Genomic DNA, 27,275 nt, shown 5'->3' with positions numbered 1-27,275 from the left:
GTGTTTTCAGTGCTTACAAAACAAAATGCTCACCTAAAAATTAATTTCCTATATTCTATGGATAGAATATAATAAAATAGAATATGTTAAATATGCAATAAAAATGTATATTTTATCATATTTGCATGCATCAACTAAATATAATATTTATAATTTATCTAAAAAACCCCTATTATTCAAACCCTCTGTTCACACAGACACACTAAAACATTTCTCCAAAGACTGTCAGTTACTTTTAGTGGTTAATATATTAATGCTTTTTCAGGGCTGTTACACAAACATAATTGGGTGAATTTATACAGGAATAGCCACCTGTCACAGAACTGAGCGTTCATGGAACACATGTTTCAGGGAAACATAAAAACAGAAGGATGTTGTAGCGCCTATTAAGCTTCACTACGTCACCATGTTATAATGATATATAATAGCCCTTAAAGCTATTTCTAATCTCAGCAATCATTAGGCACGTTATTCCTAGTGAACTGTGACAGGCTACTGTCACTGTACTACTGATTGAGATAAAACCTATCGGTCTGTTGGGTTTTTTTAAAGCATGGAGGATGAAAGAATATTTTTACACAAATTTTAACTTTTGCACTGCATGCTAAAAAGCAGCCACATGTACTCTACTGAGTAGTCTGCTGGGGTGGAAGACTTATTGAAGAGAAGGAGCAGAAGAATGGACCTTTTCACACAAAATGGAGCAGATATATAGACCACATTCCACTACTACACCACAATATTTACAAAATGAATGTAAGCACAATCTTAAGAATTAAAAGATCCCCAAGTGTACTTCTTTCCTGCTTACAATGAATCACCACATAAGCCCCTCCACCCCAAATGAAAATCTTTGTCTTACATACTTTTCAGCAGGAAAGAAAACTGGTGATTGTAGGAAAAAGTCTGTTCAAAAATATGCAATTTTTTTGGTTTTGGCCATTGATTATTCTGTACATACAAAAATCACAAAACATATCGCTCTCAACCTCGTGCTCACGTGATGTGTAAACCATGTTCTGTACCATCTAGGAGAAAATGCAATGATGCCAATTCGCATCTAAAGGCTGGGCATGCAAAACTTCATTCCACAGAGGTGCACCTACCCTTCAGGTGCAGCTGACCTGCCAGCCAGTTGCCTCTGAAATGAACAGTTTGTCTGTCTGGTCCTGGCCTCCTCTCCAGGTGTGTGCCCTGCCTTCACCCTTCCAGAATGGATCTGTGCTGATCCTGCATTGAGCAGGTTCATGAAACTGAACTTTTGAGTATTTATATCAGTTTTGCCATTTCAAAAATGAATAGAGAACAGCCTATGGTCCCATAAAAAAAAAGCTCTTGCACTGAAAATAGTTCTGAATTTCTTTGGAAATAATTTTCATCTCTTATATACCTTTTTACTATTTGGGAATTCCTACCACCATCCCACGAAGCCTAGTTAATTTATACCTAAGCAATGAAGAGAGCCAAGCTTTTGCTGTTTGTAGGAAAGGATAATCTATTTGCTCTGATAGTCTCCCAAACATCTCCCACCTGGAACTTCTATGAAACAGGCAATTAGTGTCCTGTTTTCATTAACAGTTCTTCGCAAGTCAGCAGGTCCTCATGCATAAATGCGTAAATTGTCTGTTCAGTGGATGACAACAGAATCTTTGATTTCTCTTGTTGCTCTGCTCATCATCAATTAGCTGTTAGGCACTTCTTTTAAGAAACTGCGTGAGTGAGCATGGTACACAGATAATAAAATAAAGAGAAAAGGAGATTTCCCTTATTAACCTTTGAAATTCTACACATACAGCAACAGAAAATTCTAAAGGCAAACATAATAGAAAAGATATGATAATATAGCTTCAAGAAAACACAGCTTTGCATAACACAAAATTATAGACTCACAAATGTTAACAAAAACTCTGATGGAGTTCATTCAATTTAATTGCAAATTCAGAAAAAAGTAATGTTAATTGTACATAGTATTTCATTTGGAGGAAATAAGTATATTTGAGTGGCTATGAAAAACGTAAAAATATGCTATATTTTAAAAAAAAATTTTATTCTAGCAAACTCAGGTCAAAAACCTACTTGTCATTATAGTTAATGCACAAAAATAATGAAAGGTGCATGTTTAGAAGACAGGTTCAGTATTATCAGCCTATTCTTTCTTCATGTAATTGCTCTGGTTTTTTTGTAATGGCTCTTCTGTTTCGTTCATGTGGAAAAGAATGTACCCAGTACTGCTGGACTGAGGAATACAAAACTGTAAGAAAACATCAGTTCAGCTTCAAACACAGGTTTTCACTCACTGGCTCTGATTCTTGCCTCTTTGGCATCCTCGCCATGTACTGTTCTGATTCGGTGATAGCTTATGTCATCACATCAGGTATTACAGGCTAATTTTTGTCTGATTACCACATTCTCTGCAAAAGGCATCTTTTACGTATGCTGTCTACCAAGAAACACTCACGAGAGTGTTTAATCTGAAGTAACTGATATATCAGGAAAAAAGGGCCAAACAGGCCAAAAAAATAGCAAATTGGTTTTCAGAAGTAATACTCCACAGAAGTAAATTTCAAGCAGCCTGAAGAGACAAGCAAACCCACTGAATCAGAGATTGCTATTAGATGCACAGTGCCAAATTTGTCACTGCAGCTTTCCCAAAATAACATGTGAAAAAAAAAACCGCACAAAAAAGAAAATAAAAGTTTTCTTTCTTTCATTTACCTTGAGCAAACAACTCAAGGGCTCTGACATTCTTACCTGAGCAGTAAAAAAAATTCCCAGGTATGTCCTCAACTCAATGTTGACAATAAAGAGTCACAAACTTTAAACAAACGTTAAGTGCTGTTACAGACATACAGGTAACAGCAACAAAACCTATCATATCAACCCAAAACAAACAAACAAACAAAACCCCAAAACTCCAAACAACATACCTACTACTCTCAGCATTTGTATCTTCTCTAATATTTTCTGTTACAAACTAAAGTGCTTTATTGCAGATAGAAGGTAAAACAGTTTCTTTTACTATGGCATTTTAAATCCAAAAAAAGCTGATGGCTACTAGTGGATCGGTTCCAAAAGAAGTATTTTAAATACATGCTTTTGTAAAACCTATAAAGTTGAAAAGAGTACTAAGTTTACTGAAATGAGAGGTAGATTCTAGCACAACTGACAAAGGAAATTTTATTGACTGTTTGTTTTCATAGCTTTGTTCTAATAGGAATGCCTTTTCAAAATTTTAACTGTGAACACATCAAAATCCTCTGTCTGAGCACAGGTAAGTTGTAAGGTTAGCTAGTATCATAACACTGTCCCTTGGTTTTCCCTGATTTTATTTACTCCAATACTACAGTGTACAGAAACAGAGGTGAATTTTACAACCTCTAAGTTTGATAAATTTAAAAAGAGCATCTAAAAACAATGTGTGGACACTTAATGTTGATACCATAATTCAATCATAGACTTGTATTAGCAGATTGTATGATTCTGACTTAAAAAATTCCAATATAAGAGAATAAAATTTTTTTAATTGGAACCTAATTTGTTGGGACAGGGAATATATTAAGTTTTAGTGGCATTTGTACTTAAGATCAAAATTCATGAAGGACCACGATGTACAACTTGGAAAAGGAATATGAATTTAATTTAATGGATTAACTAAAACAGGGCTAATGGAATTTTAGGTACAGGATTGAGTTTTTTAGTAGTCCCAAGTCCAAATAATGATTTACATGGGTTAAGTTCAACACTATCAATATTCCCAATTTCTACACTGATAATCAATTACTAGAGATTCAGTGATTTACATGCCTAAAAGAATTATCGGCTAAAGTGGTATTTGATTGTAAATTTGAATATTCAAAAAAATCCTAAACCAATTTTAATTGCTCATTGCTAAACTGAACTGGTATTAATGAAATGAAAAAGGCCAGTTATAGGAAGCAGCAGCAATAGCGGAGCTGAAAAACAACACAGCTATTACATTGCAATGCCTGACTGCAGCAAGACACACACACACATAAAAACATTCTTTTTTTTGCTTATATGATGCATTTTTTTCAAGGTGAGCAAGATATATGGGATTTCCTTCTCCAAACCTTTTGGAAGTAAATACAGATTTCTTCTTCTGTTCTTTGTGCTGAGAGCCATTACAATGTATTTTCATAAAAATGCTCCTCCATAATAGAAACAAGAACATGCTCCAAATACAGACATCAAAATGAAGGTATGCTCCATAAAACCACTATTTCCACCTTGCTCTCCATATGAAGTCAGGAAGAAGGCTTTCTGGAGTCATATTCTAATAATTAATGAAACTTTATATAAAGTCTAAGTCAAGAATGGTGTCCTAGGATGCAGCATGAGAGTCCAAGATCTTTCATTTATGAGTCTGTTGGGCTGGAATAAACATGATGCTCTGAAAAAGCACTTGATACAGTGATTTCCATGTAACAATAAAAACAATAGACAACGGAGATCTAGACTTCCAAGCCCATGTTAAGACTTCTGCCCAAAACTGCTATTCAAAGTCCTGTTTCAACTGTTTTTTAAGGTGGTTCAGGTACGTGATCAACATCAGTCAATACATATATATTAAAAAAAAAAATGAGGATATGCATATAATAATTACTTCCATGAAGAGAAGGTTTTTGTGACAGCAGACTGCTGTGAAATAAAAAGACTGGAAGATACAGTGGTGAATTAAATAGATTTAGGGAAGAAAGTCACTGCAGTCAAAAGTGTGTAACTTGAATAGTGCTGTTCCCTCTCTTTCATCTCTGACACTACTTTTGAGAGCTGGCAAAGAGGGTGAGAGGATGCTCTTCCCTGACCTTAATATACCCTGGTCATTTGTTTCCCAGACAGAGAAGTTAACTGACACCTCAGTCCTATATGCAAAGAGTTTTACACCAACTGATTTATGAGGAGCCAAGCTACTTCTTCTATGCAAGAGGACATAAATGGTAGAAAAATGCAGGAAGCTTTTCTTTCCTGCAGAGAATGGGGAAAGCACATCTTCCCTCTTGAGCTCAACTGATTCCCTGAGTTATTATGAGAGTGCTGTCCTCACTTTCAGTCAAACTTCCTGCCCATAGTGAGAGCAATGCTACGAAGACGTATAGGATCTTCACGTTCCAAGCAGTGGATGAGGTTCCTTCTTTTAATGTATTTTTATGTGGGTGGACCCAGCTTGGCAAGGCCCATGGCAGGGCAGTATTGTGGGAGAAGGAGACCAGCTCTGCTGCAGCAGGGACTGATGGCCCCAAAACCTGGGAATGGGTCCTGGGCTGTGGGGCAGGGGTGGGTGAGAGTCAGAGGAGGCCATTACCGCTTATTAGTGTCCAAAGGACCCTGACCACTGGTTATCCACTCAGAATAACATGACCTAATTTAATCAAAGCTATAGGAAGCCCTTATGATTTGCATAAATTTAGAGTTGTAATTGCAGAGCTGCCCTAGGCATAGTGGAGAGCTCTGTAAACAGAAACCACACTTCTTTCAAGCCTCAGACAGCCAAGGGTAATAAATGACAGCACATGACTCTGGCCATGGTTTGCTGTCTGGCAGTCAGTGCTGCTTTAATGTCAGGTAGCTACTTACACCGACTACACATCTATTTTCATAGAATAGACCAAGAAATTAAGAAAGTGCATTTTTAAAGTGAACTGGAGAACTACTGCCAGTAGTTTTCTTTAAACTTCCTTTATTTGTGGCTTTATTGGTTATATGTTTATCTCAAAAGCTGTAACTGTACCATAACAGACATATTCCCAGTTAACTTGATGTGAAGCCTTTTCCTCCTGTTACTGGTACTGATTTGACAGACTTTCAAGGAGGACACTGGGTGCCCTTGCAGAGCTAACAACAGCTTTCACTGCTCTTTTGCTACAAGAATGTTGGCCATAAAAACCATAGCTTCTGCCTGTACTGATTGCCCATCTAGTGAAACAAGACCTTATTGCGTGGATTTCCATACTGGGAAGGTCGTTAGGTGAAGTATTTAAGTTTTACTCATATTTGTCATGTCACCAGATATGAAGGGTCAAATATGGAATAATTCTAGCTGTCTGATGTGCAAACTGTACCATGTCAGACTCAGGCCCAGAAAAGAGAACATAAATTAAAAAACATACAGCACTCCTGATGAAGCAGTGCCTCATTGACTTCAAATGTGACTCTGAAAGCATACAAGGGATGAAGTTGTGTGAAGCTATGGAAAGATAACGTGTTAATTAATTGCTTCTTATCTGGTAAGAATGCTACCAAAGTGTATACATGATTTTCTTCTGTCCTTCATGATGATGATAAGACTGGCCTGAAATGACTGTAATACGACTTTCATTTTCTGGAAAGTGGAAATAACCAATATCCTTAAATGACACAAAAATGTGATTAAGGGCATGTGGTAGATTCTCTGCTGTATTTTGCAAGCACTGGCCAATGTGTGATCTAGTGTGACAGTCTCAGTGACCTTGGATTGAATCTGTCTTCCAGTGTTAAATCCTCTTAGTGATTTGAACCATCACATGCGCCACTGACTATCCTCCAACTATATCCATGCAGTAATGAGGCTCAGGGACAGTGAGCATCCTGGAGAGTCTTGCCATCGAAATGAGCTCTGCAGCCTCCAATTGCATTCTGCCCACATGCTCAGCTGTGGAAACCCTGAAATCACTGAGAAAGTGCCTGTTGACATTGCCTGACTCTGAAATGTATGAAGGTGTTTTTATGGACCTGTATCTAACTGCAGTGTCTATGCAAAAATGTGTCCTTTTCCTTTCTGCCTTGCTAAAATGGCATGAAGTTTCCCTCTCAATCTCATATGGATGCTGGAATCAGACCACACTGAATCCTGTCTCTATTCTCCTGCACTCCTTGTGATTGCTTCTGAAACCCTGCATTTGTCTCTTCCACTGCATCTTTCATACTTTTTCCCTCAACGTCTGTGTTTGAATTCTACGACACCTCCTCCTGAACTACACAGGGGCCACTGCTTCAATCACACAAACTTTTCTAGGTCTTACTGGAAGATACCTGTCCTGAAGTTCAAGATTAGCCACCCTAGCTCTATATTGTTCAGTGCCCGACTTCTGCTACAGGTCTCAGCCTGAGATACATAATGAGGTAACTGGAGGAGGATATTATTTCTGAGGTGATGAGTGGAAATGGAAGTAAAGGATCATTATCATTGGACTTGTCTTTGTTATATTTGATTGCCCTCCATCTTTAGTACAGAAGGTTGATTTTTCCTCTGTTTTTCTGTCTTCACATCCTTTGACTTCATGAGTAGAGCTTGCTTATTTCATGGATGGTATCTCCCAGGCTGAGCTGCTTTTCTGTCTGCTGGGGAAAAGAACACACTGACCTGACCCAGCTTGAGCTTCATTATCAGTGGTAGACTGGACTATCCTTGGAAAGCCAGTGAACTCCCAAGATAAGTTGATTAGTGAAGGAGAAAAGAGCGATGACTGAGATTGTTCTGTTTAACTGATTTCTAAAAACAAAGAAGTTGGTTGCTGGAAAGTCTGAGTAAAAAGAAATGAAGGGGGCAATCACAAAGAAATTAAACTTTGAATCATAGAATCACCAAATGGTTTGGGTTGGAAGGCACCTTTAAGATCTAGTTTCAACACCCTTGCCATGGGAAGGGACACCTTCGACTAGATTGAGTTGCTTTAGCTTGGCCTTGAATACTTTCAGGGATTGAGCGTTCATAACTTCTCTGAGCAACAAGAAGTCCTCAGACATGGCTAGGAGTTAAATAAAACACTGAGACCAACTATCAGTCTAAAAAGTAGACCCAGGATCAAGTCAATGACCTGCAGGAAAGAAACTCTGCTGACCTGACACTTACTGGGAGCACTAGGAGATAGACCTCCTCCTGAGATGAATTACTGTTCTTGGTCCTTCAGACTATCCTATGACCGACTGACATAGATATGCCCATTCAACAAGCCACTTAATGCACCCACTGTAACAGATCTGTAAGGCTCCATAAAATAAAAGTTATAAGTTCAGGTTACATATTGAGTACTTACAGTAAGATGTTGTGCAGATGCTTTCACTTTCTTATGAATAGGTGGGAAGACAGTCCTCAGCATGGTATAATAATTTAATAAAGAATTTAATAAAGAAGCATTTAAATTAAAGAACTATGTGACACGAGATACAGAGCCACAGCATCATGAACCATGAGCTCCTTAAAGCTGGGATGGACTGCCACATGCTTCATAGAATTCTGACTACCACAAACACTAGTGGAATAAAATAACTAGATTTTAATCCTTGAGTGAGACAGAGGTAGACAGGGATATATGACAATGGGAAGCTGGCATGCTGGTAGCTTTTATAGAGGAAGGTCCTAGGGATAATAGTTTTTGTATGAGAAAAGAGAACAGCATTTTCAATATATACTTGCAGAAAGTTCTTCTCAATTTTTCTGGGCATAGATAAACTGATTGAAGAGTTAGAACAGAGCTAGACAGTTTGCCTTTCCTCTTTTCCATGAAATTACTTGTTCCTTATAATAACTACTGTACATGCACAGTAAAAAAACAGGGGTCTGAAATACCCATGTATGCCAAACTATTCATTAGGACTTCAAACATAAAGAATGTGTAATGGTAACGTGTCTCAGGTGACATCTCATGTGATGCAGCTGGAATTTTAGTTCATGTAAAACAGAAAATCCTACATTACAGCTGTGGGATAAAACTGCTTGATATTATCATAGCCTACATAAATCTTACTAGTTATCACAGCCCAGTCCTCAGAGAAAACAAAACCCTTCTACTTCCTTTTCTTCCAAGTCTGTCCTTAGAGTATTTCTTCTCTTGCCCAAAAAAATTTAAGCCTAGACTAAAGCTAATCAGACACCAGCGCCATTACAGGTGTTGGTTGGTCAGTCTTTCCAATTTGCATATTCTTTCTCTTTCAGAGTCTTCTTAACCACCTGCTGGGCTGTTACAACAGCCCTGTTTTGAAACAGATCTATATTTTAACATCATCGAGCTTCTATGAAATAGAAGTAATAAATACACTAGTATCAACCACATCACCACTTTCAGGTTTTTTTTCAATGCTGAGATGAAACCTATCTAATAAAAGGAGAAAATTATAGGCAGAATACATGAACATGCTTATGGTCCTAATCCTATAATCAGTAAATTCTGGCCTTGAGTTCAGTATTCAGACAGATCCTGAATTTAGACAAGCTCAGTAAAAGAAGATGCTTGCAGGAGAAAAGCATAATGAAAGTTTACCAACAGCTAAATTAACCATTAACCACTGTCAATGCCTGTAGCTCACTATGTTTTATCAATGTCTACAGCTGTGGCTAAGTACTGCTGAAAGCCGTATTTAAAGATCAGCCTGCTCAGTATGCACAGGATGAATTACTACCCAAAGTGATAATCAACACTCCTAAAAAGGAAACTATTTTCTGGGTTTTCTCCTCACGTTGCTATGAAATATATTCTTTCATTTGAATTGGCAAGAATATTTCCCAGTCTTCTCCTTTCTAGCTTCATTGTAAGGTCATCACTGCTTGAAAAAAATCAGCAGTAATAAAATATCAAATTATGTTTGGAAGTGAAGCAACGCAGAGAAGATTTAAAATGTAAATTGATAAAAATCAGATATGAATTAAATAAGCTGTGAAAAAAGGTCTGCAGAAAAAATCTTAATATTTGTAACAAAGAAGAACAATTACCTACAGAAAAGAAGCAGGAAACTATTAAAGGTTATCAGAAAGAAATTATTTACATTTCATTTATGTGAATTTAATTTTATAAACTAGACAAGCCATTTTAATGAAGTCTGCTGTCAAATGCTTTTAATTTGGATTAATATAATGACAATCTGGGTACAGTAGTTAATCATTAAAAATTAGCCCCATGATTGTGAATTTAATGTAATTATTGAATCATTTGCTTAATATCAGAGATCTTAAAAGGGGAAAAAATTCGCCTGAAATTCCAAAAAAAATAGTCTCCAGACAAAGTAAAAAAAAAAAAATCACATCTGGAAACAAAAGTTTTCCATTTTTACTTATTAAAGATCTAGCAGTGCATAGTTGACATTAGATTTATGCCTAGAAAATATATTAACTGGGGAGTGCATTTTTATGATGATCACTGCCAGATCCAGTAACCAAAATATCAAATGATACTCGGTTGACAGCCAAGACAGCAGTAGGAGTAGGTGACATTGCCCTCTGCTTTCTCTGCCACTGGCATCTTGTTATTCCAGCTGAGATTTCACGGGGCTGCAGGAGGGGGTGGGTGCTGTGCCCTTCACTGATGCCCCAGAAAACAGCAAAAACTTCTAGTGCCTTGCTAGCATCTGCAACTCATGCTGGGACATAAACATGGTTTTTCAACACAGTTGTCAGAACATGGTAATTTACAGTCAAGTTCTGTGTACATCACAAAAAAAAAGAGAATGATATATCATACAGGCATATGGAACCCAAAGAAACTGAGAGAAAAATTCATAAAAACAACAGTAATGATAATCAGAAAGGATAAGCAGGCAAAATAGAAGTATCTAGGTAAAAAATATATCAGTAAGTCTTAAATTTAATCACAGTAACTTCAGAGCTTCAATGTCAGCTAGACTTTGTGATAAAAGACGATATTATAAGCAGATCATTTTAGCTTCTCTAAAAGATATCCTAAGTATTCATCACTCATTATAAAACTGTCATATCTTCTAATGACTTTTAGAGAATTCAAACTAGAAATATTCCACTGTTGAGCACTTTGCAAGTGTGACCTTCTTTGAAGTATATTTGAGTTTAATTGGACCAGAACCTTCAAAGAGTTCACTGTTGGACTACCTATTGTGAAAAAAGGCCAAAAGGCAGCTCTTGGCACCATCGGTTTATAAACTTCGTCTCCCAAATCCCTGGAACTTCCTGGTCACAATTCTAATCAGTAGAATAGAAATGTGGGAACAATGATGCTAAACATCCAACAGCTACCACACAAAAAGGTGGACTTAAATTCTTAGCCAGTATTCCAGAATAATTTTTGCAATTTTCTTTTGTCACTTCTTTCATTACAACCTAATTATTTCAGATCATTTTGACTGAATGTCTACAGAATCCTGCTTGGTCATTTGTCACAGTGACCCTCAAAGAACAGCATGCCATGACTTGTAAGTCTTATTGGTATTAATGAGATGTGAGTATATAATTGAATTATTGTTAGTGTCTTGTGGTCAGACTCCCGTAAAAAATAAGTTCTGAAAATGATGACCAGAAGAAGGTGACATTCTGGCCTTTGGTCATATTTTTACATTCTATGTTGAATCTCCCAAATAAAATTTCACTGAACAACCTCTAGAATAAGATCAACATTCAGATATTCATAGTTTCTCCAAGTGACAAAAATAACATCTTACCGTACAGCAACTCAAAATCATCTTAACACAAGGTGAAATGGGAATAAATCAGGGTCATCAGTTCATATCTGTGCCTGAAATCTTACATGAAAATGTAGAGCTTAGTGTTTAAGAGTAACAGAGAAGCTGCAAGGAAACTATGTCCTCAATCCTGGTCTTCTTGTTGTTTTTCTGATCTTGCCAAGCAATTCTACGTACATTTTGTTTTAAAATTTTAAAGACGTTCACTGTGCGTCACATGAAGACTGGATGATAATGAATAGCTCCTGGTACTTTATTTTTTTAAAGGACCTACACTATGATTGTCAGTTTATGCTACTTTTTGTGACTGGGAGGGGACTCATCAAAGAAGAAAAAAATGGACTTTTTATCAAAATATTCCTTAGTGTTAGCTTTCTTTGTGTTATTTCCAAATTATGTAAGATAGTCCTGTCATCATGTATCTACCTAATGTTTCAGAAGAAAGCCTGGTAAAACTTTCCAAGCATCAAACGCTTCTGAATCCAAATCAAAGCTAAACAGATGCCATCAGAATCAAGAAGATCTTAATTTTGCTCTTCAAAATATCCAGACCTGAAAGTGGGGAACTGAACTAAACATTCTACACTGGGCTTTGCAACAAAAACATTATAAGGTTTTATAAAAATTCCCCTAGAGCACAGAAATAAAGGTTTCTGGTTATTCTTAGGTTTTGGTTTTGTTTGTTTTACCTCATCAGAACTAAAATATAAGTTATAGAAGTATTCTTCCTTAATCAAAAAAACAAGAATGTATATAAAATGTAGTCTCAAGTTAAAACAGAAAAATCCCAGAAGTTCAGCTACATAAGACAAATTGCAACAGACATACCTGTGTGTCAAATTTGCCTAAAATACAAATAACAATGGCTCTCTCACTGTGCAAGACCTTGTAATGTAGCTGCTTTTTCAAACGCTCCATGCCTTTTCATATATGGAAAATAGGTGCTATAGTACTTTGTTAGATTATAAAATCTACTACTATCAGAACTAAAATAGGAGCCAGCAGTGCTATTAATTTTCATGTTTTAGCTGAAAACCCATAATGCTCAGAAATACTTGTATAATGTTTCAGCATTTTCTAATCTATTTTGACTCAAGGAACCATCCTCCCAGCTGTGAAATCTATGCTGGCTGACACCCCTTCTTGTCTCTCAATTCCATTAACATGTGCCCATACTGCAAACAGAAATCAAATATTAATTCCTTCTCATGTCACCCCTTTGGCATATCTTGCATACCTCTGCCCTCTCCCACAACGTTCTAATTGCCATAGCAGCATATCTTACAGTTTGGGAAACACTATCAAACTCCAACACAGATTACAAGCAAAATATTCTTCATTGCACAGTAAGCAAGCCTGATTTTAAAATAAATTCAAAGCACTGTACATATATACTTGTATTTTCTTTTTACTCACAAGAGGTTCTGCCATGATGATGCGAATCTTGCGTTCAGCCAGGGTGGTAAAGTTAACAAACAAGCTCTTCAGGACATATTCGCCTGGTTTGCTGTCTGGGTCAACATTGATAGGCAACATGGCTGGAGGTCCTTTTTCTCTCTGTGTACCAGAAACAGGTGGGACAGGTGGCTTGATATATCCGTTACCAACTGGAGAAGCTGAAACGTAGAAAAGACAGATTTACTTTTGGGTAATTCAACATGTCTTAACATTTCCAGAGCACCTCAATAGCCCCCTTTATCAAAGTATAAAATTGGAGATTAGTTGCTAATCAAAGAAACGCACAATACATAAATACAACTTGTATGGTACCATAGGTAAAATACACATAATCTAACTGGAAGAGGAAATAAAAGATGAAATCTTATGTATTAAAATGGAGTGGTGCTTACTATGCAGTCCATGTTCAATCCTTTTTTTTTTTTTTCCCCCCCCATGGTAAGACTTGCTGGTACTTTACTATTTGAATAACATCCTCATTTCTTATCCTTCGCTTGCAGGCCAGATCAGTAACTCAGTTGTTAAGTAACAAGAATTTATTCTTAATTGCTACTCAAACCAGCCAAGCCTTGCAAAAGTCAGGAGTCTGGTCTTTTGACGATGGTGAGTTGTAAAGGGCCTCATTCTCTTATTATTTATACCGAGATTAGTCAAGAATAACTCCTTAAAAAACAATACACATGTCATCAGTATAAATCTTAAATGAAGAGTCAGACATGGAATGTATTCCATGGCCAAAAAATATTCATTATGTGTTAGTTTTCCTGAAAGTACTGAACCCTACAGTTCCATCTGGCACTTTTGAGATCACACCTGTGGTATTGTATCCCGTTTTGTGCTCTCCCATACAAGAATGACATTTCTGCTATTTTGAAGCAAGGCCAAGGGAGCACCATGAAGTGCTGGGGCTTAAGCACTTGCTAGATTAGTACAGGCTGAGAGTGCTGGACTGTTTCAACCTTAAGAAGAGAAGGCTAAGGGTTGATCTTATTGCAGTCTTCAGCTATCTATTGGAGTATAGCAAATATGCCAATGGAGTATAGCAAATACGCCAAGGAACCAGCCTCTTCTTTGAGCATGGTGACAGGACAAGAGGCAACAGACCCTAGTTTGAATGTGGGAAATTTCAATTAGATATATGGAAAAATCTTCCACTGTCAGGGGGTGACTGAAGATTGATACACGTTGTCCACAGATACAGCAGAAACTTCACTCTTGGATACACCTGAAACCTGACTAGCGAAGGCCCTAAGAAACCTTCTCTAGTTCGCAAGCGAGCAGAGGTTGGACTAACTATCTGCCAGGGATACCTTCCAATCTAAATTATCCTGTGAGCCTGTGAATTCCCCAGTTTCAAGATATTGTGTACTAGACTGAGCTCTACGTACTGTTTTTCTGGGAACCGAAGGAAAAATAAATTGAAACAATACAAAACAAAATCTTGTTAATCCACATATTGCCATTTTACATATAAAATTGCCAACCCCAAATCGTCAGGCTCAGCTCTCATTGGCAATAAAAGTCTTCAGGTAGGTACTGGTAGCATCCTCTCTCTGTTAGCTTTGCCAGAAACTTCAAAGTAGCACTGTCAGGAGCAGCCACTATCCACTCTGAATGCAATACAAGTGTCACAATGCCCGTGAGTACTGCTAGTGACTGGGACAGAGGTGTTTTAATCCAATACAATCCATGGAAATACTGTGAACTAATACCATTATAGCATTTCCCCATAGCATTGCATTCCAGAGTGTTACATTATATGTCGCATCCAAGTTGAAAAGAAAGAAAGAGAGAAAGAACTACAATGATTGTTGCCTCACATCTAATGCCTTTAGCCTTTCCTTTGAGAATTGCAACTACTATTGAGTGTAATTGTCAATTATTGACACGTGACTGTAATAAATGAGATTATTGATCTTTCCTAAGTACTTTAACACTTCATGGCTGAAAAAAAAACAAAACAAACCCAAACCTCCGAAAGACTACTGTTCAAGAGTATTCAAGATGTAGCAAAATCAGACCCCAAAATCATGCATGGAAAAATAAAAAAAGATGCACTGGAGAAAAGAGAACATATTTTACTTTAGAAGAATCAGTTTATAAGTTCACTATATAATTGAAGATAAAAATGCTTTTCTTCATGTAGCTATTATTCTGCAATTGTAACACATCCATATTTTTCTTTGAAAATAACCCCCAATTGACAACTCTTCTAGATTTGTTTCCTGCAAAGTTTCATTTGATTTTTTTAGGGCAAGAGAATAATCATTGAATCTTCTTGGCATTATGACTCTTTGCAAAAATTAAAGTGTATAAAACAGTCATACATTTATATCACACAAAACTGGTTCTAAAAATACACTGTTGTTCTGAATAATAACCTACTTCAAAGTACTGAAAAAAGAGCCACCAGAGAAGAGTGTAAATTCCACTCTTGTTCGGTCACCACCCAGGCTCTCCTAAAATTTAAGCATGAAGACAGTGGGATGCAAAGGATCAGATGCAAATTTTTATGGACTATTGAATACACTAGGCAATGGAAATATCTCCATTGAGATATTTATAAATAGTTTTAGGAAGGAGTCAGACAATATTTTTACAATTACAAATATATTTGCCAAATGTGTGGTTTTGACTGGCTCACATCTATCCATGAAATCAGTTTGATTGCCAAGTGCTCAGTCAGGAAATTTTTTTTGTGAGCAGTGAAACCAATTTTCTTAAGGATTTGTGTCCTTTGTGCAGTAAAAGCCCTGTCCTCCCCTCTGTCCTCATCCCAGCCGTTCCCAAGCTCCCTCCCAAGTGCTGTGCCCGGGTTGGGCAGGCAGGCTGCTCGCCAGCCAGCCTCTGCCAAGCACAACACACCCAGGCTGGGCTGCCTGCCGCTCTCATGGCCAGGCAGCAATCCCAGACTCCCTCTTGAAGGAATCTTCAGGAATCTAATCAAACACAAACTTGTCTTCTGTTCCTTAGGCAATTTTGGTTTAAACTGTCTCTAAGTTCAAAATTTGCTATGAAGGGTCACATAGGAGGATGGGAGGCAGGCAGGCAGGCAGGCAGGTGGTGTGTGAGGTCATGTACACTACTTCACATTCTTATGAATAAGTTTAAGAAACCTTAGGCACCCTACCTGGGAGCTGCCACCCTTATCTTCAATCACTGCGACATTCAGCCAGGATTTTGAGACTGAAATTTAAATCCATATAGTCATTGCTAGTAGGAGGCCTTTTAACAATGATTTTTCAGATTTGTGACATGGGTTGATCTAATTTTTTTTTTCCAGACATCTAATTGAAAAATCACTTATTTGCATACCGTAATAGAGAAATGGAATTATCTGTGAGATTTGCCAGTGCACCAAAAATTTTTATTCTGGCTCTTCTCCGAAATATAGGACTGTACAGCCTTTCACTCAAATATAGAAAAAGCATATCCTGGGGGTTAACATCTATCATTGCTACAGCGATTACGGCAGCTAGAGAAATGACTGACATATGACACTGACTTAGTTCAAAATTTTAAAAGACCATTTTGTAGCTGTTAACTCCATTTATGCATCTTCAGTGTGAAAACCAACATTTCCAACAGTACGAAGGTTTTGAGTCGATTGTGAGTTGGTCATGAAATATTATATACAGGTTTGGCTTTCTAATGCATCTTTTCAGCTCCATTTTCTCAAGCATTTGCATATGCTTGATATTTGCATTGCAAATATGTGACAAGACTATCATTGACATCTATATTGATAATGTATGAGCTTTAACAGAATATAGTTTTTATTCCTAGACTGAGAGCCCTATAGAACTCACTAAAAAAAAAAAAAGTTGCCTCTGAGACATAAAACTGCAAATCAAGGACTCAAAATTTAAGAAATAGCTGCATTAAAGTCAACCCTGATTGGTCCCTTTATGTTGACACATTATAATGTGGGCCTTAAAAAAAGGCAAAAAAAAAAGGATGTGCCCAGTTTTGCCATCTACGCCAGTGAAACACTGCCCCATTAAATAGGCATCATTTTTAACATGAGAAATCACCACATATAGTTTGCATGGATTTATGCAGAAGATGTGTGGGGTGGGGTGGGTGGAAAGAATGAGTTATACTTGATTCGAGACACTGATTCCCTTGACAGATTTAGATTTTACTACCTGATTTCAAAATAATAAATGTTATTCAAACAGAGGTACCAGAACAGACCACAGAAGCATTTAGTTTGAAAGTGTACATATTGTAGGGTACTGCTTACCACACAAGTACTGCACTAAGCTAAACCCTTCATCCAGAAAAAAGTAGCTCATTTCCCAGGAGAATGAGTCGTGATGCACATGCAGGAAACCGTGGTAAACCTGATGCCCGAGGACTCTGCAAGAGCAGGGAATCTACAGACCGATTTTAGAAAGTTGTATACATATTAAAAGCTCTTATCCTAGGAAAATCTCTAACAAAGATTAACTATGCTTGATCAACTATAAGATATCTGTACCATTTTGGGGTGAAATTCTGTCTGAAACACATTTTCTTGTTTCCAATGTTCCCTATTTTTCTACTGTATGTGCAATAAGCAGTATTTTGAATTATACTCTTTTCCTAAAGAATATTTTCATTCAGTTCAGGCTATAACCATATTATTTTCTCAATGTTATGTGTTTTTAAAAATTAAAAACAAGGAATAAATATCAAAGTAGCAATGCAATATCACACGTGGTTGTTGTCACAACTATATACTATTGCTGCAGAAAGGCTTATTGACATAAAACCTCTGCTGAATTTTTCCATGTATTGATCATTTCACGATCCAAGAAACAGCTGTAAAAATGTAGAGCAGTTTTAGTGTACGCACATGGTCAAAAGCTGATAACGGGGATGATAAACAGAGTCTCTGCTATGATCTGCACTACAAATATTTTTCTTAAAGCTGTAAGAGGAACCAAAACAACCAAACTGTCATAATGCACAAGCCAAGAGTCTGTGCTAAACTGGATACAACTTCAGCCATACACAGTTAGTGAATTTTCAGTATCTTTAAAAGCAGGAAAAACAGAAGCTGCATTTTTTTTAGTAAACTGTGTCAAACTTACACTTTAGCAACAATGAACAAACTGATAACACAAATGCAAACATCTATTTGCAGTATTTTCATACCTACCGAGCCCCTTTATAAAGCTGATCACACTGGATTTTCTCCAACATGCTACTGTAATATCCATGAGCCTGAAATGTTCCACTCCTTTAGTTAGAAAAGTTAGAATTTTTTTCTAACTAAAATCAAAAAATAAATGAGTTGCTTCATAATCCTATTGAGAAAGAAATTTCTTTCCATTTCTCAGTTTTGTTTTTCAACAGACAAAAGCTGAAGACCTACAATGTGTGAGCTAGAGCAGGCCTCCTGATCAGCTCAGCCTTTCCATAACCAAAGGGGTAATTTTTAGCTTCAGCATATGATGATGACCACTCACAGAGTGGCTACATGTCTATATTTATCCACAAGTACATACTATGCTGACAGATTAGTGAAACTACTTCAGGCACTCCAAGAACATGAGACAGGATAATGGAGTTCGACATAAACAAATCACGCATATCAAACACACGTATTATCACACAATTCAAGCTGAAACCAATTAGTATAGAAATGCAAAGTATACATACAACAGAGGATGGGTTTTGTTTTGTAACTAAAGTCTTTTGGCCAAAAGTACACACAGTTAAAATTCCTTGTGATAAAACCAACCCAGTATCTCTTCTTTTCCCATGTCAAGGATATGAGAAACCACATAACCGTAAGTATAAATGTATATCTGCTGCATTGACTCTTCAGAAAATTTGCTTTGTTTTAAAACTGCAATTATAATATTAAAAGGAGAACAGATTATTAAATAAAGCATGAAGAATTTGCTTTACAAGGATATGGTTAAGTGCCACAAAAGGTGCTTTTTTCCACCTTTGAAAAAGAATATTTCCAATAAATTCAAGACTGACAGACAGAGAATAAAAGAGGAAATTTTTGCTGAAAATAAAAATCTAGCAGATCCATTTTTATCTTGGTGAAATACACAGTAAGATTCCCAAGGAAAATGTTATTCCAGCATATTAGTAAGATGCAATAATAGCACTAATTTAGTGTAAGCATTATTTTCATAATTAATTTGCTACTAACGTCTGCTCTTTTTTGTGTTTCTGATTCTTTCTTAGGAGGACTTATAGTAAAACATGAAGACAAGGAAGAATTCAGTGCACATCTGAGTCCCACATTCAGACTATTTGGAAAGTAAAAGTGTAAATTATTGTGGTATTGGTGTTGGCCTTACTCTTTACAGGGAATGAATTTCATGCAATATAAATATTTGCCTATATGTTTTGTTTACTGCTTCTTTTTCACTGTTTATTAAAAGAGTTGATAGACCAGGAAGTAAATATGCCCCTTTTAAGATACTTCTCCCTGTTCTACAACTAAGTGGAAGGAGGTTATGGTAATGTGGGGGTCACCCTCATCTCCCAGGCAACCAGCAACAGGTTAAGAGGACATGGCCTCAAGCTGTGCCAGGAGTGGTTCAGGCTGGACATCAGCAGGAATTTCTTCACAGAAAGGGTTGTTAAACATTGGAATGGACTGCCCAGGGAGGTGGTGGAGTCACTAGAAATGACTGGACACGGCACTTAGTGCCATGATCTAGTTGACTTGATGGTGTTCGGTCATAGGTTGAACTCAGTGATCTTAGACATCCAAACTAAATGATTCTCTGACTCTGTGATTCTGTTCTCAACTGCATGCTTATCTCAATACAGTTTAAACTAATTATTAAAATGAATGCAAGAAAGTCTGATTGTGTGGCCTATAGTGATTTCTAAGGTCCATATACAAGCTGCTGTACGAATCTACCATAAGCAACAGCACTGCAGACAGAGATTTCCTTTTCTAGTGCTAGAAATCATTTATGCTTCCAACTGTAGTGAGGCTGGCACGCATTCACTCAGGGATGGAGAGATCTGTAATAACCTTTTGCATATGCATGTCCCAGGCAGAGAGTATCAACTGTGGAGCTTTGAAACTACACTTAATTGAATGTACTACTGCAAAGCTTCCTCTATTTTAATAAAAAATGTAAAATAAGCAGTAAACAAACGCACAGGCAAATACCCATATTGCATGAAATTGATTCCCTGTGAAGGCTCATTTCCCTCAAGGTGAGGGAATTCTTTGAGTGAAAAATTCCCTCAATGACAGCAATATGTAAACACGGACAATAGATACAGGCATGTACAGATAACAAGAACATATGAGACAGTCTATATGAAAAAAAGCTCAAACATATTTTCCCTTTTAGTAGAACAAGGTTGTTTCCAAAAATTGGAAATCTCAGTAAACATGTATTTGAAAACTCCAGACATTGAAGACTGTCTAAAACTGCTCAAGGAACTATTGGGAGAAGACAGTTATTCTGTGCAGCTGTCTTGACTCAAGAACACAACATAAAACTATCCCAACTCACCCTGACTATCAAAAGCCTATGTAGTAAAAATACAAGATTCTTTGAGAAGAGTTACTTGGTTGACCAATTGGACAGATGGTCTGCAATGCAACAAAGATGAAACCCAAACGACTACATGCAAAACAAAAGTCTGGAAGTCCCTATGCCAGAGGAAATACTATCTAGTCTAAAAGACAAAATGGAAGAGGCAGTGAGGTCAGTGGGGAAAAGTACAAAAGAAGTTCAAGATTCTGGAGCTGTTTTGCGCAGCTCATTTTCTGAAAACAGGTGCAAAGGAATAACAGATTTGGGAGTTCATCCAATAAAGTGTTGAGATGACCTCAGCTCTCCTAAATGGATACCTTAAATACTTGATTATGCTGAAACTATAAGGGAGAAGAGGCTAATTTATAAATTTCGGAGTCCTTAATTTCTTTAAAGACACATGCCTCAGGAGAGTCCTTTGTGTATGGGGAAGAAAAAGGAAGGAGATATTTTCAGTGATAAAGATACTCCAGGACTTGGTCAATGATTTAACTGAGATTAGACCAACATTTTAAATTATTTCTGTCTGAGGACTTAGTGAAAAAATGCTGTTGCCAGGTTTAGATATATTTATTTCACTCTTTTCAGAATACTTGTGGAACTACAGAACACAGTTCCAAATCCTATAGACTTGGTTGGGCAATCTTTGTCCAAACTTTCTATTTCTTTTACAATAACAAGAGAGTGCAGATTTTATGTGAATTCAAGGAACAGCAAGCCAAAAAACAGAAGACAAATAACTTAGTGCATCCACTAAGAAGTGGTAGAGTTGCCAATAAAGTATAAACTTTGGCCAACCCAACTACTCTATCCAACTTTTTGTGTGTGTGTGCAAGTGCACATGCTTGCTATTCTTCAATGTATTTTCAGTATCTTCGGGGATGCTATAAAAAAGCAAGCCTAAAACAGACCGTGTGGTATCCTCAGTGAGACTGAACATTTCAGATCATAATGCTAAGTAACTCCTTGTAGTAAACCCATTCAGCCCTCCCCCAAATCCAGGGGTGGACAACAATTTGCCTAAGAACACGTACCAGATGTGGTCATTTCTTCCCAATCAGATCCAATCCTCTGCAGGATAGAAACAAAATGCAGCATCCATGAAAATAAGCATATGGCCACTTAGTAGGCCTTATGGATGCTAAAATACCACTTGTATGTTATGCTCTCCTCCGCACGTCTACAAGGAGTTCAAATGTTCATTCTACTCAGATGCTTATGAAGCAGCCATCTTCTGAGAAGAACACCAATAAGAAATAACCAGTTTAATACAGATATCTTTGCCCAAGCTTAGAGAAACATCAGAACAGTCCTTACATAAACTGACGGGTCTCATCTAAGATGGATGTGGCGAAGTGCCTGTTAGCTTTGAAGCCAAGGATCTTGTTCATCCTGGTACCTTGGAAAGGGTAAAACTGTTGGTTTGGCTTTATTAGTCACTAGCAACCTTCTGGCCCTGACATCCCAGCTGCTGGCAGGTAGGTTTGTAATCCTCAGAGGCACACTGCAATTCTGTGCAAGAGTGGGGTAAAATGATGTGAGAGCCTGTAGAGGAAAGCAGTGAGTGGAACACATTTTCTCCTCTTGCATATGCAAGGGATTCAAGAATGATGACTGCCAAAATAAACAAATAAACAGGAAATCCTGTCATATGTGTCCATCCACTGTCTAAAGGCCTTTTCACTGACTTGGCAAAGCTCCTAGTAACTATGATCCTGTAAGATGTAGACCTTTCCTCTCTCTTTCTCCTAACTGGCAGGTCAGGGGTTGAGCAGCTTAACAATGTTCCCTAGGTTCTTATCTCAGAACTTTGCAAGACATCTGAGTGAGGTAGGAAAGCAATTGTCCTTACTGCCCATTCTCTTTGCTTACCATTTATTTTTCTACTCCTTTTCCTCTAAATCATTATTTTCTTGTTTACATATACCACTGTGCTGAGGATCTAGGGGAATCTAGGCATGTAACATAAAGATTTTTAGCTGCACCAATTCTAGAATTTGCTTGGTTTATTATGAAATTAAAAACTGAAAAAGCTAAATGACATGGAAAATCTTGTGGAAAATCTAAAACAATTTTCACATTTGAGTGCTTCATTTGGGGATGACTTCTTACTAAAGGAAATATCTGTGTTGCTTCTTATGGGATGCAAATCAAACAAAAATACCTTTCAGTTTCCGTGTTTTATATGGTAGTGACATGCTGCCTCTTTGAAGGCTGACTTGAGATTAACAATATACTTCAAAAAGATTTCAAAATCCTGGTATCCTTTCTAACCAAACCTTTAGTTTGGTTGTTTGTTGTTTTTTTTTTCCGGTCTTTTCCGGTTATTCCAAAAGTAAAAACTTCAAATAAGGGTGAAAAGACAATTTCAGCTGAATAGATGGTTTTTGGTTTGCTTTTTTTAAAAAAAAAAAACAAAAAACAAAACAGAGAAAAGGTTTATTTCTGAAACTACATTGGAATTTTTTTTGTTCAAATAGAGCTTAAAAACCACTTTATTTTAAATAAAGACATTCATATTCTTCCTTTTCACTTTTTCAGGTACTACGGGCAAAGGCTACCTCCGGTTTGGTTTTGTTGGATCAGAAAATAGCTTCGTATAAAATTTTTAGACAGATGTTTTGTTGCATTTGCTTTTTCTTTCAGAGACAGGGAGATGGAGGTATTCTTGTCATTTTGTGGTTGATGGGTGTTAGCAGAAGTATTTTTAGGGAACTTGGAAAAGTGCCAAGGATGCACAAGGCTAAAAGAGTCTAAAGGAGAAGGAATAGTTACTTACAGAAGAGGGACTGACTAGCAAGCAGGGAGGATGTGACCTGCATCTTCCTTCCCTACTGTGCTGATTTTGGTTGGGGTAGAGTTAATTTTCTCCACAGTAGCTGATATGAGGCCATGTTTTGGATTTTTGCTGGAAACAGTGTTGATAACACAGGGATGTTTTAGATGTTGCTGAGCAGCACTTACACAGAGCCAAGGCCTTTTCTGCTTCTCACCCCACCAGCAAGTGGGCTGGGGGTGCACAAGAAGTTGGGAGGGGACACAGCTGGGTCAGCTGACTCCAAGTGACCCAAGGGATATGCCAGACCATGTGGTGTCATGCTCAGCATACAAAGCTGGAGGAAGAAGGAGAAAGGGGGGTACATTCAGAGTGATGCTCTCTGTCTTCCCAAGTCACTGTTAGGTAGAATGGAGACTCATTTTCCTGGAGATGGCTGAACACCTGCCTGCCCACAGGAGTGAGCAAGTGGCTGGGTGGTGCTTAGTTGCCAGCTGGGTTTAAGCCATGACATCTATACATTTTCTCTTTGAGGCAATATACTTTTCCTTTTCTTCTTAAATGTTTTCCAATAAAATTGTCAGAGTCTGGATAAGATGGAATTTTAAAAATATATTTAAACTGTTTATTTTTTACTATAAAAAGACATTAAATGCTTGCATCTTCCTATTCAATTTCAATAGCTAATTCAACTTCAATACCTCAGATGTTAGAACTGGAAACCAGCTCTGAATTTTTGTTGTCTGTTTGTTCACACTTGCTCTTGCAAACCACTAACATGTTGGTTCATGCTGTTAAAAACTCCTGGGTTTCACTGGAACAAAAACAGCATATCCAGTTGTGGATGATGTGTCTTCTGTGCAATGTACACAAGTGTATGAAAACCCTAGCATGTTGTAATGCACATGTGCAAACAAGTATATTTTACTACTGATGCACAAAAAGAAACAGACTGTAACACATTTACCTCTGAAATTGCATGGTCTGAACAGTTCTAGCGACATAACACTGTTCAATGTCTAAAAGTTGATTTCCTAGAGTTTTGCTTATTTCATGCCATAATAAAGGTGTTGTGTCTAGTTGTTTCAATGTGCAGTACTAAGAAAAATCCTCAAAACTGTAGTTGTTTTCCTGACCTCATCTTCTGATACACCTGATCTACTCTATGGCTGCCTTTTAGGGAAAGTTACAAATTTAGCCACCTACAGACCAAATATCAAATTTAATCTAGCCATCCAGTCTCCGGGTAGAGTAAACAAAAAGAGACTGACGTTTCTAGGTGATCCATCATACTCTTCTTAGATTCTTAGTTTACGACAGAAAAAATCACTTTCTAGAGGTGCCTATTACTCATCAGTGATTACTGAAGGGGAACCAACGACAAAGATATACAGCCGAGTTATAAGTGATGACTTTCACTTTTAAATCTGTAGACTCTTCAAAAGCACATTATATGCACTAAACTGCACTGTCGTGCATTTCAGCTGTTGCTAGCTACAATTCTTACCCTTGCTTGTGTGGTTGGAAAATGGCACAACACCAGGAATAAACCAAGCCACAAGCTGGATCTGTGAACTGGCAAGCTAAACCTTCACAAACCAAGAAGACTTTAACCAAAATGTTGTGAAGTTTTCTGGGATGAAACCACAAGAGAGATTTCTCTGAATAAAGACTAACATGAGATAGACATTCATTCATGTTTCCCTCTACAGTGATGCATACAAAATAATATCTATACCAAGAAAAATGAGAGAAAAAATTTTGCAGCCAAAATCTGGATTAATAATTATCAGTATTGATCCCCTACTCTATGTCTGATTGAATCATTATTGTCATTACATAATACTGACTGCAGCAGCACATTGTCTACCTTCTATATTAAATGCTATTTGGCCTCTTCGTTTAGCCATCTTTTATTAGCCACAGACCACTATGATATGGTACAATCAAATAACCCTTTATTACATTACATTAACAATTCTTCTTTGAAAGTGGGTTCATTTGCGTCTTAGTTAGCCATAAACCTAAATGCAAATGTAAATGTTTGCCGCTTCACTAGACTGAGAGTCCAGGACATAAATACTTCCTGTGGTGATTCTGAACACAAGACAATGACTTTTACCACCCATATGAGCTCAGTAAAGGTTTTTGCAAGTTTGGCTCAAGTACAGCTGCCCACTGAAAAACTTTCCCTTGAACAGGTAAGCAGAGTTCATGGAATTTACCTGCTGTCCAAGGGACCTTCTGCATGATGAAACAGTTGCAAATACCTAACACAGCACAGACAGGATGTCACTCTCATGCTGGTCAATAGGCCATGACAGAAAACTTCTTCCATATATTGAAATGTCTAAATGTTTTGGAATAAATGACTGCCAGAAATATGTTATTAAATTTGGAGAGGAACAGGCACCTATAGAGATGAACTCAGCATTATTATGAAAATAAAGAAAGAACCCTAGGGTTAACATTGGATTTTTCAATTTTTCAAACAGCTTAAACCCTGTGAAAACAGAGTAACTAATTAAAAAAAAAACCCAAAGAACCTAATTACATCTGAAAATAATAAAAAGACTCCTTTTTTAGGGTATTCAAAGGGAAATTCAGTATTCCTGAGGGCTGGGATAATATTGTATCAGATTTTCTCAAGTGTCAGCAAGGGCAATCCAGGCAACCAGAGCACAGTTGGCCTGATAATCGTTCAGGAATGGTTGCATTTGACTAATAAAGAACCAAAGTATAATAATACAGTGTTATAAGCATAGGTTTATGGAAAGCAGATTTTATGAAATTAACTGTATTTTTTTACGAGATTATAAATTTGGCTAACAAGGTTGAAAGCATAGTCTTATATTTCTGCTAGGCAATTGGGTTAGCATCTTACCAAACTGTAAAATGAGAACCAAAAGATCAATGTTCACAGCAAAAAAAGATTAAAAGGTAGGTTACAGGTACTTCTCAATTTGGATTAAGGGAGAATCATACCCTAATGAATACATAATGAATGTATTTCTAGTGGAGGTACAAAGAGTGTTCTTGGTCCTGTACTATTTATCCTTATTGCTAATGAGATAAAACAAAAACACAAATTAAGAGAGATAGAAAAAACAGCAGAGGTCCTTCTAGTCTGTCTCAATAGCATTTTGAAAATTAAATGCAGGCAAATGATATACAAGATATTAATTCTAACCTATGGAGAATTGCACAGACAGAGACAAGGCCACACAGACAGAATAAGGCTTTCTATTCCTGGGAAACACTGATTATGAAAAAAGGCCTGAGACCAGGATGACTAATGTGTTGAAAACAGGCTGCTATTCTTGTGACCTGAAGAGCTATGGAGAGCCTTTTCAAGCAGTATAAATGAAAGCAAAAGCAGGAAAGCTCTACTGCTTCACTGTCAGTGTCTCTGCAACCACTGCGGTAGGCTCAGTCCTGTTCTGATGTCTGCAACTTGAGAAAAGATGCTGATGAACTAGAGGACATTCAGGAAAGATAACTATAACTAATGACTGCCTTCAGTTTTCATATTTTAAAGAAAGAGTACATTGTCTTAAAGTTTAGGTTAGTTTGACCATGAGAAAGTTACACAGTCATATCCTCTAATGGCAGGAATTTGCACTTATTCAACCTAAAAGGGCATCTATTTGTAAAACATATTTACACGGAGCCACTCAACCCAAAACACCTTTTTTAAACAACACAAGGACTCAGGCACTTCCGAGGTGATTCATTACAATAAACACATCTCAAGCAGCCCATCTGAACTGTACCCTGAAAATACACATATTTTTCTTCTCTGGCTATCAGAAAAGCCAGGCTTGCCTATGTCAGGTGTAATATAAACATTAAGAATGCCAGAAAGTTAGGTGAGATGACTTCCATGCCCTTTAAGCATGAATATTGGAAATCGAAATTTGCTAAGAGACAGTTAGTTTTTCATTCAGTAACATTCAATGTCTGCAATTTTAAACTAGACAAATGCACTGGAGAAGTTAAACACAAAGGGAGGGAAATTAACCGACAGAATGCTATTAAGTCTGGTGCTGATTCTTCCATTATTGGAAATTTTAAATTACCATTTTTTTAAAGACATGCTTTGTCTC

At 37.2% G+C, this 27,275-nt stretch overlaps 1 protein-coding gene across 8 annotated transcripts in view; it reads right to left on the bottom strand.

Moving 5' to 3' along the window:
* Positions 1 to 27,275, bottom strand: part of FRY (FRY microtubule binding protein) — a 236,177-nt gene that overhangs the window by 121,655 nt on the left and 87,247 nt on the right. For 7 of the 8 annotated variants that reach the window (XM_017818584.1, XM_017818586.1, XM_017818579.1 and 4 more), the window contains one exon: positions 12,838 to 13,037. In XM_017818584.1, coding sequence (XP_017674073.1) covers positions 12,838 to 12,957 — 120 coding nt within the window. In that variant the 5' untranslated portion in view covers positions 12,958 to 13,037. Of the gene's footprint in view, positions 1 to 12,837; positions 13,038 to 17,604; positions 17,610 to 27,275 lie in introns of those variants that run through there. The other variant, XM_017818585.1, reaches the window with a different exon arrangement.

Source organism: Lepidothrix coronata, unplaced genomic scaffold, assembly GCF_001604755.1.
Source record: "Lepidothrix coronata isolate B3197 unplaced genomic scaffold, Lepidothrix_coronata-1.0 Scaffold69, whole genome shotgun sequence".
Taxonomy (NCBI): domain Eukaryota; kingdom Metazoa; phylum Chordata; class Aves; order Passeriformes; family Pipridae; genus Lepidothrix; species Lepidothrix coronata.
The sequence above is the reverse complement of the archived record's forward strand: the minus strand, read 5'-3'. Positions and strand labels throughout refer to the sequence as shown.